The sequence below is a fragment of the Girardinichthys multiradiatus genome, chromosome 19, assembly GCF_021462225.1.
Source record: "Girardinichthys multiradiatus isolate DD_20200921_A chromosome 19, DD_fGirMul_XY1, whole genome shotgun sequence".
Classification (NCBI taxonomy): domain Eukaryota; kingdom Metazoa; phylum Chordata; class Actinopteri; order Cyprinodontiformes; family Goodeidae; genus Girardinichthys; species Girardinichthys multiradiatus.
In genome coordinates this window covers 27839309-27858456 of record NC_061811.1, presented here as the reverse complement: position 1 = coordinate 27858456, position 19148 = coordinate 27839309, and the positions used below count along the sequence as shown (strand labels likewise).

General features: G+C 42.6%; 2 protein-coding genes across 4 annotated transcripts in view; one reads left to right on the top strand and one right to left on the bottom strand.

Annotated features, from left to right (window-relative positions):
- Positions 1-8220, top strand: part of sptb (spectrin, beta, erythrocytic) — a 57755-nt gene extending 49535 nt beyond the window's left edge. For both annotated transcript variants that reach the window (XM_047344879.1, XM_047344878.1), the window contains exons 34-36: positions 689-862; positions 5059-5101; positions 5348-8220. In XM_047344879.1, coding sequence (XP_047200835.1) covers positions 689-862; positions 5059-5101; positions 5348-5542 — 412 coding nt within the window. In that variant the 3' untranslated portion in view covers positions 5543-8220. The remainder of the gene's footprint in view (positions 1-688; positions 863-5058; positions 5102-5347) is intronic.
- An 896-nt stretch (positions 8221-9116) lies between these two features.
- Positions 9117-19148, bottom strand: part of LOC124855210 (synaptosomal-associated protein 23-like) — a 35365-nt gene continuing 25333 nt past the window's right edge. For both annotated transcript variants that reach the window (XM_047344877.1, XM_047344876.1), the window contains exons 6-8: positions 18556-18723; positions 12623-12767; positions 9117-11536 (exon numbers count right to left, since the gene is read on the bottom strand). In XM_047344877.1, coding sequence (XP_047200833.1) covers positions 11474-11536; positions 12623-12767; positions 18556-18723 — 376 coding nt within the window. In that variant the 3' untranslated portion in view covers positions 9117-11473. The remainder of the gene's footprint in view (positions 11537-12622; positions 12768-18555; positions 18724-19148) is intronic.

Sequence of the window (19148 nt, the reverse complement as noted above, 5' to 3'; positions counted from 1 at the left end):
TGTACATTTCAACAGATAATTGGTACTGAAACATGCCCACTGTATGTCGGAAGAAAAAAGTAATTTAAAGGGATATTTTACTGTAGCACATACCATGTTAGGGCCGTGTCTAACATGTGTTAAAATGTCGGTTTTATCCCTCATAAGGTCTGGAGCCAGCATCCAATTATGGGCTGGCACAGTGAGGGCCACAATTGCCTAGAAAAATGAATTTATGAATATAAATGTTTTCCAAAAAATAACTACCATAAATTGCAAGAATTACATCCGATTATTTTTAAATAATAGTTATTTATTTATACAGTTTGCATGGTCCCTTTAAATGCCTAACAGATAAAGTCAGCTGCTGCATGTAAGAGGAGCAATGTTTGTGCTTTGAAGTATTTTGTTCTCTCTTGAAAAACCGCAAACCAGCAAAGTCACTGAGAAAAGCTTTTAAATGGGCAAATGTTTAAAGCTTTCTACAATCTGGTTTCATAAAAATAAATAAAACATGAAATCTGTTTTCAGTTCACTAATAAAGGATGTTAAACATCTCCATGATTTTGTCCACAGCTTTTAGGCTAGACAGAGTTTTAATGAGTGAGTGTCTGTGGTCAAACATCAGCAAAACTATAGTTCTGTGTTATTGCCAGACATCAGCCTGTCAGGATCTTCATCGCTCCTGCCTTTGTCTCCTTACTCCCAGGTCCTGGAACAACTTGTACTGTGTACTGAAGCCGGGTCAGCTCTCAACATATAAGGACTCCAAAAGCTTTGGTCATGGAGTAACATATCATGGTGAGGACCCTCTATCCCTGAGTAACGCCACCTGGGAGATCCTCACCAACTACAAGAAAAAGAAGCATGTTGCCAAGCTGCGGTAAGAATAGTGTCAATCTCCCGTCTTCCATGAAATGGTTTATATTCAAGCACATTCATATTGCAGTCTTGAGATGGGTTTTGATGAAAAAATGACATTTGGTTATATCTGTCACATATCATTTCTATACTATCTAAAGCCCTCTGACAGCTTTTTTTTTTTGGAGGAAAGTAATTGAAATATGACAGCCGTGGCAGCTTTTTGGGGATTTCACATCTTTAAGAAGTTTCTGAAGCGTCCAGCAGAGACATTCGGTGACTGCAGAAAGTCACTGCCACTACCCTTCACCTTCCAGCTGAGAAACAATCCTAAACTTTAACTTTGTGCAACAGCACTACCTGTTGTTTTCAATTACTGTCACCATCAAACAGATCGGCCATGGTCTATACAGCGCTGTGAAAAAGTATTTTACCTCCTTACAGATTTTTTTTTTTTTCTGTTTTTGGTTGTTTGTCTCACTTAAATGTTTCAGTTCATAAAACAAGTTTTCATGTCAGACAAAGAAAACATGAGTAAATACAAAATGCAGTTTTCAAATGATTTTATTAGGGGGAAAAAAGAAGTTACTACCTGAGCTGTACAATCAACAAGTCATTTAAACAGAATCTGTCTAACTGCATGAAGTAGGCTAAAATATGCCAAAAACCAGCATGTTGTTGCTGGTATTATGATGTGGGCAGCTTTTCTGCTTCAGGACCTGAGCGACTTGCTGTAATCGATGAAATCTTGAATTCTGCTCTGTAAATGAAAACCCTTAAGGAGAACGCCCGGCCATCAATTTGTGACCTCAGTCGGGTTATTCTGCAGAACAATGGTCTGAAGCACACCAGCAAGTCTACCTCTGAATGGGTAAAAAAGAAGAATATTTTGGAGTGGCCCAGTCAAAGTAAGGACTTAAACCCAATTCCGATGCTGTACCCTGAGCCTTTGAAAATGATCAGGTCGTACATGTTAAAAAACCCTCCAAAGAGACTAAATTACAACTGTTTTGCAGTCGATAGTGGGCTAAAATCCCTCGACAGCAAAGTAAAAGACTCATTTCCTGTTATTCCAAATATTGCTGCCTAGGGTGGCTTTTCCACATAGGGCCAAGTTGGTCTGAAGAACCTTTTTCCCTTATTAAATGAAATCATCATTTAAAAAGTAAATTTTCTATTTATTTAGGTTATCATTGTCTGCTTTTAAAAACAATTGATGATCTGAAACATTTCAATGGGACAAAAAATGCAAAAACAGAAGAAATCTGTAAGGGGGAAACGTTGATTTTTATCCATCACAGTTAATCTGTTTCAACTTGTTTTCGGGCTAATCCATCCACCTGGAGGGTTATATCTTAACTGCACAATACAGCCTTTCTACTCATCTAATTCTCAGCAAGATAGCAAATAAATGTACTTTGAGCAAATCCTTAATATATCCATCTATTCATTTTCTATCTCCAGCAATGGGTGAGAATACTTGATTCATCTAAATAAATCCTGTCAGGATGGATTTTTTTGCTCTGTGGGGTTAGTAATACTGAAGATATGGTTCAGTCTTTGCCAACTGTATTTTTATTTTAGTTGTAGAAACTCACAGCAGCCTTCTGATGCATCAACAATAATCAAACAAATCAGTTGCACACACACAAACATTTCAACCACCAAGAAAACTCAAGCAAGGCAGGAAAGCATTGTGTCAGAGTTTGGCCTGAGTCCTAAACAGGTTTCCTATTTCTTATTAGCATGTTTAGTTACTGGAGAGCGGGCGCCTCCCTGTGCTGTGCTGTCAGACAATATAAACGTACACGATGGCTCTCTAATGATGGTTAGATTACAAATCTGTGCTAAGCTAAAAGGGTCTTCCACTAGTTTTTAAGGATTCTGGACTGTATTGGTTATTTATCAAAGTCTATAATACTTAGACTGGTCAAACGTAAATGGATTATTCTTCATTGAACAGAGAAATGGTAAAACACAGTTTGAGATATAAAGTATGAACTCTTTATGAACTCAAAAAGAGCTTTTTCCATGTCTTTGTGGCAGCTAGACAACCTTTTACTGAGACGAGCGTGAATGGTGCACCATACTGTGTGTAGATGGGTCAAACCTAGACTGAAATAATTACAGGTTCTTTTAAAACACAGTTTTAAAAAAGGTTTTCTAATACAAGAAAGTAAAATCTAATGTCTCATTCGTGAGTTTAAAACTTCTGCCTTCAAAAAATGACAGAATCTTTGGTTTCCGATCTTCTAATTAATCTTAAATGTTATTTAGAGAGATCAGCTGAAGACAGCTCGGGGGTTTGATTAATTCTACTTCCTCTCTGTGGTTTCACTCAGTAACACTGGGTTCCTCTTAGCAGCTGATGGGGGATTTTAAAAGATAGATTATTCCCTTACAGCAGAGGAAGGTTGTAATATTTGTAAAACTTTTTCACTATTCCACCATGAGCAATTGTATCTATGCAGAAGATGATTATAGTCATAATTGATTCATACAGTAGAAGTCAATATAAGAACTAAGAATTGAAAAATAATCAATTCAAATTTATTTTCTTTTAGACAGAAAGTCAATCCCAAATGAAGCAAAAGCTGAATAAGGAGTGGTGGTGCAAGAACTAGATTGTAAGAATAAGCTAGATTAGGACAGGTGAAGTCAGAAATGAGCTGTTTTATTGCTGTAAGCCTTAGGGAACATTTTTGAAGGGAACGAGGATCACCATTTGACAAAAATCCCTTCTCCGCTGTTGGATATTGGGGTTGAAAATACTGTGCGACAAGGCTGTATGACAGCCAGGTATGAGTAAAGCTGTACAGCTTCAACAAAGTATCAGCAAATTCTTGATACAAATACCATAGTGCCACTGAAATAAGGGGAATCTAGGACAATCTAAGACAGGAGTCATTCAAGCAGACAAGAAATCCCCAAAATGAACCACTTCAGGAAACACAAGCTGAAGCTTGGCAGAGCCTAAATATACTGTGCACAAAAACATCTTCAATGTAAGAACTTAAAGAATTTCTGTATTGAATACTGGCTGAAGTGCTCTTATTCATGAGTATTATTTAAGTGACATTTTGAAGCTGAAGAGATTCTTATAAAATGTCAAATAAAGCTTGATGAAGCAGCTGGCTCAAAGGAAGGACTGGAAGCCTTACCACCTGCCAAACGGGGAGATTACTCAACTCATACATTTAGAAATACATACAATAAAGAAAGACTTTATTACAGAGCTGTTGCTGCAGACTTTAACCTCAAAAAGGATTATAAATGCCTTGCAAAAATATTCATACCCTTTAACCATAATTACAAATCACAAAGTTTATGCCTTTTGTAGGGATTTATGTGACAGACCAACACAAATGAATCCATAAAGTGGAAGGAAAATGACAAATGTCTTCTTACAAAAATGAATCTGAAAAGCGTCGGATGCATTTGCAATCAATTAGGAAACCGACTCCGCCTGTGTAATTTTTCTCTGTAGGTTTTTCCTAGAGAACATTGGAGCACAAACAGCATCATGAAGACCAAAGAGCACAACAGACAGGTCAGGGAGAAAGTTGTGGGGACAAAGCAGGGTTAGGTTAAAAACAATATCCCAAGTCCCTCTGCTTAATCCATCAACTGATAATAGAAACAATGTGTCTCAACTGCAAGCCTATAGACATGGTCATCCGCCTAAACTGACAGGCAAGAGCAAGGACAGTTTTAATCAGATAAGCAGCCAAGAGGCCTTTAGTAACTCTGGAGTAGCCGCAGAGATCCACAGCTCAGGTGGAAGAATCTGTCCACAGGACGACTATTATTTGTGCACTCCATAAATCTGGCCTTAATGAAAGAGCATCAAGAAGAAATCCATAAATCCTGTTTAAAGTCTGTTGCAAACTATGCAGAGGAAACAGCAGCAGCAAAAGCTGGTTTTACACTTTCCAGATTATTGATGGACAGACATTCTAAAGCTCTGTATCCTTTTCTTTTCCATCTCACTATTATGCACCTATTCATATTGTTTTATCACATTAAATCCTATTAAAATACAGTGAACTTTGTGTAAAAAGGTAGAGTTTACTGTAAGATTGTGACATGTGACCCCTTTCACAAGATGTGGAACAGATGTGGAACTTTAATCTCATCACAGAATTTAAATGTGTGCTTACATGTAACATTCGCTAATAAATAGAAACGGTTTAATTAAATGTGTCTTTCCTTTCGCAGTCTTGCAGATGGCAGCGAATATCTGTTCCAGTGTAAAGATGAGGTACGTTGGGAAATAATGAGCAACTTGCACGTCTTTTTTATGAATCCCATGACATGTCAGGGTCAGAGATGGTTACTATTTAAACCCAGAACACTAAGTACAGCCTGACAAACATTAGTATCTCCACCTGTTCAGCTAACCGAAAAAAAAAGAGAAAAATACAAGACAAAACCACACACCACTTCTGTGGGGGTAAACGTCCTTTTCTAAGCCAACTCCATGTGGGCTTTTTCTGTTGAATTCCAGGAGGAGCTCCAACGTTGGAGCCAGGCCATGGAGAAGGCTGTTCAGACCCTGGCAGCGGAGGAGGGACCTGGCCCCTCGGGGTCCAAAACCCACAGCCTGCCCGCCGCTCCCTCCTCCTCAGCTGCCCCTCCTGTGACCGGCTCTGCCAAGAAAGACAAGGAGAAGAAGTTCAGCCGCTTTGCCAAGAAGAAATGAATGAAAAAACTAGAGTTGTCTGGAGAGTCAGTAGTCTGGGCAACCTGGAAAGAGAAACTAGTATGTGTGCACGGCCAGTCGGAGCAAGCTTTTTATCACCTGAGTTTTTTTTTTATAAGATTTTTGTGACAAATAACAAATAGTGTAGTTTAGGTTTAAAGCCATCACTATTGCCTGTATTTAAGCGAGAGTATGATAACAAAGGTCCCTTTTTGTTTGCATTTAGAAATGCTAAATTAAAGCACAGGAATGCTTCACACTCAACCAAAGATTGTTTTTAAAACTTTGCTTTTCTTAGTTCAGCTGCAGTTTGTTTGTGTGCTTTGTTTAGGCATGCTTTGATAAAGCCACGGAGGACATTAAGGTATTTTTAATGAATTTGCCTTATAAAATGGTTGTGAACTGTAATACTGTGCTATTTGAGTTCAGAGCACTAAATGCAACAAACAGAAGCAGAGTGAAATAGATCATGTTTGAGAGCAGCTTTGTAAAAGGCAGCGTAAAGATTCGGAGCTGATTAAAGCATGACGCAGTGCAGAACAGTGCACACACTGCAGGTGTAATTGCAGTTATGCAAACTAAACGCTCTATGCACTGGGAAGGATCTGAGTGAGGAGACCTTTTTTTTGATAGTAGCGATAATGTGACATCACAATATGTGGGTTCAGAATACAGTCCTATTCAGGCTGTATTCTCAACCTGTCTGTGGCCGTCATTATTTTTGTGAATTTCAAATATACTCAACACTTGTGTAATGAACTCTGACTTTCATATCTATTCATTGACATGTATACACTATATATCTGCAGATGCATGGAGTATGTTTTACATTAGTTTGACATGGTGCTATTGAGATATTCCTGAAGCAAGACCAACTTGATTGCTAGCACTCTTACATCTGTGGGGTGTTTCATAAAGGTGGCTCACATCTGCGGGTGTTCCAGTAAAAAGCTTACAAACTGAAATATTGGTCAGATTTCCACCACATGCCTCAGGCAGAATTCTGAAGATTTGTTGGGAGGCTCAGGCCTGTACGAATCTATGGATTAACACATCAGCACTGAATCTTTTAGATACACTACTGGGAAGCCTGACAATATGGGTTCAAATCATAGTGGTGGCAGCATCATGGTGGGGATGCTTTTCTTCAAAGGGACAGGAAAGCTGGAGAAAGTTGTTGAACTAGAAGGTTCAGAAGATTGATGGAGCTAAATGCAGGGAAATCCTGAAGAAAATCTGTTAAGAGTAGCAAAAGACCTAACTGGATTAGAGGTTCGATTCTGTAGCTCAAGCTTTTCACAAATGCAGGGATGAACACAGAACCACTGAACTCTGTTGTTGCCCTACCAGAAGGCTTGACTTCAAAGGCTCCTTCCTGGTAGCTGGCAGCCTTGAAAAGCAAGCTTACTTTGAAGCCTGGGGGGATGAAGGCCAAGCAGGTATTTTCTGCAGATGGACTAAATTCAACGAAGAAAAAAAGCTAATAGAAAAAAAGGTCACAGGGCGATGCCAGCCTTCCTCAGGCTGAAGGAGAGAAGTATAACGGGTTCCTCAGCAGCAGGGAGAGAAGTTATTTTGGTCCCATAAGGCATTCAAAACATGGTGGTGGCCGCATCATGCTGTGTTATGAAAAGATGGGTATAGGCTTTGTTGTATAGAAACGTATTTAAGTAATGTTAAAAACACTTCAACGAAATATTACCCAGGATTTCATAATAGGAATTGGAAAAAAGTGATTTGTTATAATAGAAAAAAAACTGTTAGTCTACAATTATCAAAGGCACAAAACAACTGTTAATGGGTGTAAAACTACAACAACCAGAGGCCTTTCTGCTCGTTAACACTTTAAGTGACAAAATATAAAACATTAGAAGCCACTCTTTATGAAACACCTGGCATCTCACTAGATTTAATTTAGCTCAATGCACAAACACAACCAGTAAATAAGAGTCAAATAATAGCAATCTAGAAATGAATCCAGGGCCTGTTACTTATGTAGGTATATATATAAAAAACTCCACAAGAGGACCAGGCATGGCTCAAGCAGCAGCACTATGAAGCTGAGGGTGTTTATGATGTGAATATAACGGAGGGAAATTTCACAGCAAAACACTGCATAATAAGGGCACATAATTAACACATGCAAACAAGAAATCTAGAGTATATAAGCCATACGAGTTAGTGCGGTGGCACTAATGCAGTCTCACGCTGCCGTCTTGCCTTGTGCTACGGGCTCTGACCCTGAGCCACAATCTAACTCAAGTGACCTCATTAAAAGCCATGTTCAGAAAAATGAACGAGATCGTTCACCGCAAGAGCTGTCATGATGATCTCTGTTAAAAAGGTATCGACCTAGTGAACATCTAGTCTTCTCACAGACATTGCAAAACAATGATAACTCTAAATTTGTACAGAAAAGCCACACCAGAAAATGGTTTGAAAGACTTGCATTGTTTTTATTTTGTGGTTTTCTTTATTGGTCACTACATCTACAATAACTCAGAATGTGACGCTTCTACTCCCACACCTCCATCCACTCCTTACCTATGTGCCATTTCTGTTCAGTGGTTTTTAATCTGCATTTTGTACTCTCCAGCTATGTAAAATATCCAACAATGTTTAGAGAAGACATCAGTATACATTTTGAGAATAAAGTTTAAAACTAATATCCAGAAAAAGTTGCCTGGTTTGACTCATTTTCAGATAACATTTCTCTATACGGTGTTTAGGAGTGTTCGACTCATTGAAATTTTCCATTTTGTTGCATTACAACCAAAAAACAATGTTTTGTGTGATTAATCAGCACAAAATGGTGCATAGTGTTCAAGTGGATTTGTGCTTAGCCTCCCTGTTCTGCAATTTCTTATAGCACCACCTCTCGCTGCAGTTATTCTTCTATGCAAAATTGGTCGAAGCTCAGTCAGTGTTTACAAACCTTAATATCCAAGTCTTTGCACAGATTCTCCTCTGGATTTTTATCTGGACTTTGACTAGGCCATTCTAACACATGAATATGCTTGGACCTAAATTATTCCGTTGTCACTCTGGCTGTATGTCTATGATACAGTAGTTGGCCTGCTGGAAGGTTTTCTTCCAGAATGGTCCTGTATTTAGCTCCATCCATCTTCCCACCAGCTGTGATCAGCTTCCCTGGTTCATGATAGAGAAAAAACAAGAAAACAATTATTTATCTCTCAATAGAGAAAAAAGTTCAATGGGTAAAATCACTTTTGCAAGTCACCCAATTATATCCACCCATCCATTATCTTCAGCTTGGTCCAAGATCGGGTTGTGGGGGGAGCAGCTTGAGTAAGGAAGTCCAGACATGTCTTTCCACAGCCACCTGTTCTAGAAGAACCTCAAAGCGTTCCCAGGCCAGCCAGGAGATGGTCTCTCCAGCGTGTCCTGGGCCATCCTCGGGGTCTCCTTCCAGTTGGACATGACGGGAACCCCCTCCTTAGGGAGGTGTCCAGGGGGGATCCGTACCAGATGGCCGAACCACCTCAACTACACAATTTTAACATTGAATCCTAAAATCCTTAAACAGCTGAAAATCAAGAAAGGTGCATTAAAATGAGCTTCAGAGTATAGTTTATTGAGAATAAACAGTTTGATAGAGATACATGAAACAACTGGAATGAATTTAAACAGACGCTGTTAACCAAAAGTCAAGCTGCATATGAATATACTAAAAACAAACAAATGTGCTGCATTTACATTCCAGTAGCTGTTGGTGACACCAAGAGGAGACGACTACAGGGCAGCTTCAAACTCATTAGATCTCATGTCACCAGTAACATGCTGAGGATGATCACTTACAGCACCACAAAGCACTAAACAATTTTTGACAATCTTTACAAACTCCGTAAGCGCATGCCTGCAGGCAAACGATTCTTGTTTTTCAGAATAAATGAACCAGGAGATGCTGATAGGAAACAGGTTTAGCATGCAATGTTACTTATTAGCCACCTCGTTGTGAGAGATCATGACAGGACCCATCGGATACATTCGGCTTTTACCCCGTAAGCAACTCATTTACACACTGTGTATATTTATGCATCCTGCTGCCAGCTGTAATTTCTCAGCCAGGCTGTTTTGATAAAACACACTGATATAATGGTTTTTAATCACCAGATATAATAGTGTTTAATGCAGCTGTGCTGTTAAAGCAGAGTGCAGCAGGAGCCTTCGGTGATACAACTGTTACAACACAGCAATTGTAATTTATAGGGGGAGGATCATATGTTTCTAAAAAAAAAAAAAAAAAAAAAGCTTTTCTGGAAACTATAATTTGTCACAGAGCTGCAGCATATTCCCACAAAAACCAAAAACAATGCCAGAGTGATATGAAAAACAAAATATGCATTACAAGTGTGTTTAAGGACTGAACATTTGTTTTTATATGTTTAACAGATTGTACAATTATAGAGCAAGAGGAAGTGAATTTTCTGCACATTACATGATTTGTGCAGCAGCTCTGCATAGGCTGGTAAATCTCCAGTTGGGAGCAGTAAATCTTTATTAGCCAACATTAAAGAGATACAGTCCGATTAAAAGAATGACTGCAGGCAGTCAAACAGTTCCAGAATATTCCATATTTACAACAACACTGGGATCAGACAGGAAAACCCTAAATACAAAGACAAACACTAAAAATAAATGTAAGACAGTGGATGTTTTAATGGTAAACCCCTGCCATCTATTTTGAAATTCAGTGTTGATGTTAGACTAAATGCTTCAGGAACAACTAAAATTAAGTGATTGGTATGTATGCCTTCTTATAATAGGATATTGTCATATTTACACAAAACCCTCAACTTGACCTCAGTCTGAAGCATATTCAGTAGGAAGATTTTTAATTCCAGCATGAAAAGATTTTGTTCTGATTCCCTCCAAAAGGCACATTTGGGATTTTGCTGTTTTTTAAAATAGCATTTACAGGTGCATCTCATCATCAAAAGGTTATTTTTATAATTCAAGTCAAATAGTGAAACTCATTTATACATTTAAAGTTTATTTAAGCTAATTTTGATTATTATGCCTTGTATCTAATGAATACACAGAAATCCCTTTTCACGGGCTGATCACCATGCCATGCTGCACTGATGCAGTAATTCATGCAGTTACAGTATATGCATTTCCATATGCTGTACAGTACATGGACATACTTTACTGCTGTAATTCCTGTATTAAAAACATTTTTTATTAGACTTATGGATTTTTTAAATTCACAAATACCCCACTGTTTATTTTGAGTGTATATAAGAGTTTCACTTTTGAATGAAATTACTGAATGATATTCTATCTATAATTTCTTGGGATACACCTCTACATCTTAAATGGCAAAAACATCATGGAAACAAAGTGTTAAAAACAGACAAAGTTATTTCTGCTTGCCAGATAATTAAATAGGGATATCAGATCAAAACAATACGCCACACAATGAACTTCAATGCTGGGATTTGAGCATCTGATTTTAATTAAGTTGATGTTTTCATTTTAGATTTTGTTAATTACAGCTTATCAGTGTGGATCAGTGACCTCGGTTATTCATATCATAACAGCAAATCTGAGGACGAAAATGGTAGGGAAGCCAGCTGACCTGTGCATCTTCCCTCACTGTGAATGTTATTTAGACGCTGCCACGGGCCTGGTGGATGTTTGGTGTCAAACAGCAGTGATGTGGAGTCGGTTACGTCCTCTTTAGTCCTGTTTCTGATTCCCACACTGCTTCAGACAGTCCAACATGGCTATTTACAATGCGTAGTAGATGGTGTCAAAGGCACACTGCTGGCAAAATGTCTTCATGATCCAATTTGTTCTTATTTTATCTCAGAGTGTGTGTCTGACTGTGCAGACGTAGACAATGTGCATGTATGAAGCAGAAAAGACTCAAAGTGGATGTATGGGACTAGCAGGAGGAATCCTCGTCTATTTGACGAGCTTGTTGGCTCTCTTGTTTGCTTCATCGACGCGCAGTTTGTTCATGTCCGCCTGAATGAAATAAGCATTGGGTTAAAAAGGAACAAACTGTCTTGTTATAGATGCAAAAACTAGAGATGTATCAATAAAGATCTGCTAATTAATCCCCTTGATCAGCAGGTGAATACCAAAAAAACAGATTTTATTTCTCTCCTACTTATTGAATGCACTAAAACCTAAACTAAAAAATTCCACTCTTTCCAGTCTATATAAGATTTAGGAAATATGCTTAGATCCATAAATCAGGATAATATTGCAAATGCTTTATTTTCTGCTGGATTTGTTACTACTACAGCCATCAAAGAACCTGCAGGACGTTTGTGTTGTAGTTGTTAGAAAATAAAGAACAAAATCAGTAAAAAAAAACTGAATCCGTGGTCAGAGCCAAAGAAATCTGAAAATCTGTATCAGCCGGGAAAATCCTGAATGGTGGATCTCCAGCAAAATCTTTTGTAATATCCACTGAAGAGGTTTTACTGCACAAGTGTGAAGATTTTCACATCAAGTCCTGCAATGTCTGCAAAATGCAAGCAAGCTCTGGGAAACTAAGATCACCAACAAGGGAGCGTTAGATGGGAACAATGTACAAACTGCTACTGAAAAATTCTAATAGCAAATGTGCTATAAGGAAATACAGCAGTATTATTTGCAATTAAATTAAGATTTCCATGTTTTTAAAAACGTCCAGTGCCAAAAAAAATAAAAAACACTCAAGATTGTTCAGCATTTTTAAATTTTCATCCTTGGGACTCGCCACATTATCAGAGGTTTGGTGTTTTGCTGCTGTCTTTGGTATGACCACTTAAGAAGATCCAGACACAGGCTGAAGCCCCTTCAGTGCCGATGTCTTGGCTCTGGCTGGTATCCCAAATTAATGAATGATTCTTGTGCCTGTCCTTAGATTCTGACCAGACTCCACGACCCCGGAGCTGTTAGGCACTGGAATGAAGCTTCAAACACAGTGTCTCAAAACACACATGGATTTCCCCAATTTGGTCTCTGTTGTATTTCATCAATATTTCTAGAAAAGGACTAGAAACGGCAAAATTGACCAGATCTTACATGGAAAAAGACACCATTATCTGCCTTCAGACTCACCTTTTTAGTGATGTCATCAATATGTTGGTTCTGTTTGTCAATCTCGCTGCCCATATTCACAGCCATGTCTTTCAGGTTACCAATGATGCTGCCAACTGCCTGAAGGTTATCCTCCATTTCATCCTCCCTTGCATCATTAGTTACCCTGAAAAACACAATAACTATAACGTTTGTTCCTGCCTTGCAAAGGTTTTCACTGCTTTACCCATTTCAAATTTTGTCACATTGCCACTAGAATCTTTAATGTATTTTAACATTTTCTTTAAATGTGGTGTGCATTTGCATGCGACCCCCTAGAGTCAACCAAGCAATCCTCCTTTTTGCTGCAGTCCTTTCGGAGTAAGTCTCAAGTATTCTGCAGCCTCTAACGTGTCTTCTTGCAGGATTATCCATTTTAATCATTAGCTTCCCAGTTCCTGCCAAAGAAAAGCATCCTCACATCGTGATGCTCCTGCCACCAGGTTCCATTATGGAGGTGGTGTGTTTAGGGTCTCATCTGACCAAAGCAGCTTCATTCATGTTTGTCGTGTCCCCTGCATGGCTTGTGGCAAACTGCTAATGGGGCTTCTTAAGGCTTTCATTCAGCAACTAAGCTTGCATGTATAACAAGCTTAAATCTTACACATAGGTGGACTCTATTTACTGATTAGGTGACTTCTGAATGCTGCTGCTGTCAGTGAAATTTATTTAGGTTAATCACAGTAGAGAGCGGTGAATATGAACGCATGTCACACTACAGATTTGTGGTTGAAAAAATGAACACAACATTATATTGCCAGTGAACAGAAAAAACAATCATTTACAATTGGTTTCTGATTTCTGTTTTGACAAAACTTTAGGTTAAGGATTTAACCCCGGTTCTCTGAAACATGAGTGAGGTATCTCACTATGGGACACGCCTCCAGCGCCTGTCCCCCAGAAGCTCTATTACATTACGCCAGTCTTGACTGGCAGGCGGAAGTGACGTCCGCTCCCATGGGAGGGACTTCCTCCCAGTATAAAAGTCGACGTCACGTAGGTGATCTTCAGTTTAATAAGCACACCTCTTCCTCGCTCCCTGCAAGGAGGGTGATCTGGTGAGATACCTCACTCATGTTTCAGAGAACCGGGGTTAAATCCTTAACCTAAAGTTCTCTTTCAACATTCGTTTCGGTATCTCACTATGGGATATTTCTGCTCCCGTATTGCCAGATAAGCTCACTCGAAGACCAACAGATTGCATCTTGCATTCATGGCAATGTGGAACCCACACCCAGAACCGTGTGAGCCAGTGTGGGCCTGGTGACATCCAGTTTATAGAACCTAGTGAAGGTGTGAGGGGTCGCCCAGTTGGCAGCCTCACATATTTCCTCCACAGGTATACCCTGGAACAGTGCCCATGATGATGCCACACCACGAGTGGAATGAGCCCGCAGACCTGCAGGGGGTGCACGGCCTCTGCTCTCATAAGCCATAATAATAGCTGCTCTGATTTACGAAAATCTGCTGTTTTTTTCACATATAACTGCAGAGCTCGTACTGGGCAGAGCGTATGCAGTCGTTCATGCTCCCGAGAGGAGAATGGTGGTGGGTAGAAAGCCATTAATTCAAGGGCACGGCATGGCAGAGCCGTAGCAACCTTAGGTATAAAGGCAGGATTAGGTTTCAGTAAAACCCTTGACTCACCCAGAAACTGCGGACGGGTTAACTGAGAGTGCTCGAATGTCACTCACACGCTTAGCAGAAACCAGAGCAATCAATAAGGCCGTTTTAAAGGAAAGCACTTTGAGCTCAACCTGCTGCAACGGTTCGAACGGTGCACGTGACAACGCATCGAGTACCATAGGTAAATCCCATGAAGGAATGAGGCTCCTCGACACTGGACGGAGCCGTCGTGCACCTTTCATGAATTGACACACCAGGGGGTGCTGCCCCACTGTTTTGTCACCAAAGCCAACGTGACAGGCTGAAATAGCAGCCAGGTACACCTTCACAGTGGAAAAAGCCAAGCCTTTATCCAACAGTGCCTGCAGAAAAGTTAAAACGTCCGACACAGGGCTTTGCATTACGCTCACCATAGGTTTTGCGCACCAACCCACAAATGCCTGCCATTTACCCTCATACACGTTACGCGTGGAAACGGCCCTTGCATTTTGAATTGTGTCAATAACGTTCTGGGGAAGCCCACTGGCAGCCAGATTTAACCCCTCACAGGCCAGGCCCATAGGGCCATGCGCTCTGGATGCGGATGAAATATTTCCCCGCGTGCCTGCGTCAGGAGATCTCTGCGGAGGCGAAGCCGCCATGGCTCGCCGTGTAGCATCTGAAAAATCTCCGCTAGCCAATGTTTCCCTGGCCAGCGGGGAGCTATCAGAATGAGTGAGTGTTTTCCCTCTCGCACCCTGGCGAGAGTAGGAATGATCAGTTCCAGCGGGGGAAAGGCGGCCATTTGTGCGCTAGAGCATCCAGTCCAAGCGGAGCTTGTTGCTCTGTCAGTGAGAAAAACATCGGACACTGAGCATTTTCCCCTGATGCGAAGAGGTCGACCTCCGCTCGACCGTACCTCTTCCATATCTGGGACATCACCTCGCTGTGGAGTTTCCACTCTTTGTAGCGGAGATTGCCCCTTGACAGCAGATCCGCGCCTCTGTTCATTACCCCTGGCACGTGAGTCGCTCTTAGCGACAGCAAGTGTGAGCTGGTCCAGATTATCAGTCTGTATGCCAGCTCGTGTAAATGACGTGAGTGCAGACCCCCCTGTCTGTTGATGTAAGCAACCACTGTTGTGTTGTCCGTTCTGACCAAAACATGGTGCCCTTTGATAAAGGGCAGAAAGTGTCTCAGTGCCAGCATCACGGCCAGGAGTTCCAGACAATTTATGTGAGCTGTCTGTGTTTGTGGACTCCAAACACCGTTTACCATCATCCCCTTGTGAGTGGCTCCCCAGCCTGTCAGCGAGGCATCTGTGGTAATTACCTTCCTCGTCAGGATGGTTCCCATGGTAACGCCGGTGTTGAGAAAACCGGGACGCTTCCACGGGCTCAGCGCACGTGCACATATGAGAGAAACCAGGACGCTGCGGTGAGCATGGCGTGTGGGGCTCAAGCTGAGTGACGCCACCCACCTTTGAAACGGGCGCATGTGTAGACGGCCGAGTGTGATGACCGCCAGCGCAGACGCCATCAGACCGAGCAGTCTGAGGCATAACCTGAATTTCACCTGTGTGCCTCTGCGAAAGAGTGCCAGACAAGCCTGAAAGGCTTTTACTCGTTCCGCTGAGAGGCGCGCTCTGAACTCGACTGAATTCAGGGACAGGCCAATGAAGGTGATTGTTTGTACTGGGGTTAAAATGCTCTTTTCCCAGTTTATTGTGAATCCCAGGGCTGTCAGATGTAAAGTAAGCATCTCGGCATGCGTCCTGAGCTCCTCTAAAGACTGAGCTGCAATCAGCCAATCGTCTATATACGTCGCCAGACGCATCCCCCTTTCCCTCAGAGGCGCGATGGCTGACTCGGTGCATTTCATGAACACACGTGGGCTCAGTGAGAGGCCAAAAGGAAGTACCAGGTACTCGTATATCTCTCCCTGAAACGCAAATCTGAGGTATTTTCTGTGAGGGGGGTATATAGGGATATGGAAATATGCGTCTTTCAAGTCTATGGAGACAAACCAGTCTCCTTGACGCACAAACTTTATCAGAGCTGCGTGTGTTAGCATCCTGAACGAATACCGTCTCAGATATGTGTTCAGAGCCCGCAGATCCAATATCGGTCGCAGACCCCCGCCCCTTTTCGGCACGAGAAAGTATCTGCAGTATAACCCGTCTCTGCTTTGCTCCTGCGGTACCAGCCGGACAGCTCTTTTGTGCTGCAGGGAAATTATTTCCTCTTGCAGGACGCGAGCGGACTCTCCCCGGGCGTATGACTGTATTATGCCCTTGAAACGGGGTGGGGCTGTCACAAATTGGAGCCTGTATCCCTTGGATACAGTCTTTATCACCCAATCTGATGCTCCACACACTCGCCACAGCTGAGTCTTGTTTGCCAGTGGACCTAAAGGTGCTTCCGTGTAAACACTGCGCAACACCGGCTGAGGGATCTGCTGTTCCGCTACAACTGCCAGCTGCGCTCGTCCCAGGTCTGCTTCTTCCACAGAAAAAACAGCCTGCTGTGTTAGAGGTAGGGTGAGAGCTCCCCCTTGAGGCCTCATGTGCAGCTGTGGCAAGGGTGGAGCGGGAGCTCCAGCCTGCCGCTGTGCCAAAGCTGGAGCGAGAGCTCCCCCTTGTGGCCTCATGTGCAGCTGCACGGCCATGTCCTGTCCTTGTGTTATTTTTAACATATTTTTCATGTTTTTTTGTTGTGGCTGCGCCCTCGGCTCCAGGCCTGGATGCGTGCCAGAAAACAACTTTATTGAACATGTTGTGAAGGGGGAAGGTCGTGTTTTTAGACACCGGCATGTGTTTGTGCACTGGTGTGTGCTTTCTGGCCACAGCTGCGGCTCCACTGAGCTCTCGGTGGCTTTGATCCTTCTCCGCTTCGGTCGGCTCTGAACGATGAGCTCCAACGTCGGCTCTGCAGGCCGTTTGAGTTGCCTTGAACGTGGCGTTCTGAACTCGAACTGGGACAGGACGTGTCCTGGTAGGGGGGGTGCAGGTGTCTGGCAGATCCTGCTCTCCCACCCCAAAAACAGCTCCCTAGGTAGCGCGCTTCTTTTTCTTTGCACTCACAGTAGCGGAAGGGGTTGCTTGGTTTCCCGGCGTCGTCGGGGGAGCATATGGCTTCCTTCCCCAAGCACCTTTGAGCTCGGTTTGTTTCCCACGGTCCGCTGACTGCAGCTGAGGCTGGCGTTTGGGGATGCGGTAGGCCGGTCGAGCCGCCGCTCTCGGATGTGGTAGTTTCGGTGAGGGTTTCCGGCCACTCGATGCCCAGCTTCTTTGCTGCCCTTCTGCAGACATCATGCAGGTCCGTTGCAGTCGGGTTTGGGGAACCGCAGCGGCTGGTGTCATCCGTCACCGAGGGCTTTGCAACCGACTGGATGGCATAAGGCCCGCAGTCCAGCTCGTCGTCGTCAGACCCGAGACTGATGGACTCCACTTCAGATTCGGACTCGGCATTAGCAAGAGTGCTGAAAACTGGAAGTGCGGCCTCGTTTTCCTCTGGGTCAGTCAGTGGCGCGACAGAGTCGAGCTGATCACCCCAACTGGCTCCAGCCAAAGTGGGCTCTCTCTCATCAGTACCAGGAAGCTCCGGTGGCGGGGGATTGGCTACCCCCATCATAGGATCAACCTCTGACAGGCTAGCTTGGCGTGCTAGCCTGCGCCGACGAGACTTAAGGGTGAGCCGTGCACAGTGCTCGCAGCTCGCCGGTGACGCCAACGCGTCCTGGGCATGTTGCAGCCCCAGACACGAAGCGCAGACAGAGTGGGTATCTGCCCCAGCTATGAGATTGCCACATGTGCAGGTTCTAGATGGTGGTTTGACTCTGTTCATGGTGAGAACGAGTGCAAGTTACACAACTTCTTAAGCTCCGTTAAGGTTGCAGCTAGTTTGGTGACCAGTTGCAGCGCTGCTGTTTGGCGACAGACCAGCGTTGAAAGGGACTCAGAACAGTCGAGCACAGTTATTGAGAAGCGCTCGGCGACCGAGTTGTTAGCTCGCTCTGTGAACAGTTAAGCTAGCTCAAGTTACTGTAATGACCGTCTGAGAGGTGCTTCTGGGAGCGAGAAGAGGTGTTAGACTGAAGATCACCTACGTGACGTCGACTTTTATACTGGGAGGAAGTCCCTCCCATGGGAGCGGACGTCACTTCCGCCTGCCAGTCAAGACTGGCGTAATGTAATAGAGCTTCTGGGGGACAGGCGCTGGAGGCGTGTCCCATAGTGAGATACCGAAACAAATGTTGAAAGAGAACCAAAGTGAATAAAGAGTTAAAAATAGGAATGATCAGAGCCTCACTTTTTGATGTACGGGCCGGATGATGGTGGGGCGTTCGTCTGGGTGGTTTGGCCGTTGCGAACACCTGAAGGCTGCTTGGAGACGGCTTTTGAGTCTTTGCCGTCACCTTGCCCCTCGCTGGTGCCCCACGTGCGTTTGTAGCGTGAGTCATTCTCGATGGATGACACCCTGGAAATAAAACCCCCCAAAAAAACAAACAGAAAACTTAAATTATGTTTCCTTAAACACACCAAGCTGACATAGCTCATTCTAAGCAGGTTCAATGGTCAACTGCTGAAGATATGGATCAATAAAGCTTCAAGGTAAAACGTTCCCTACCTGATGTCTTAATAATCAAAGTATCTTCTTTCCCAAAGCGAAAGCATTTCAGAAAGATTTGGTCCGTGTTTAGAATCAAATGCACAACGATTTTCAAACAATACGCAGCCATTACTTCACTACAAACGCATATTTGCCAAGTAGATTTATTAGTACTCTATTATCAACATTTGTAACATTGCACCCCAGATGTGTGCAAAGCTATCAACAGAGATAGTTCTGTAGCTATGCTGTTCTATTACACCTCATTTATGACCAACTATATTCATAACTGC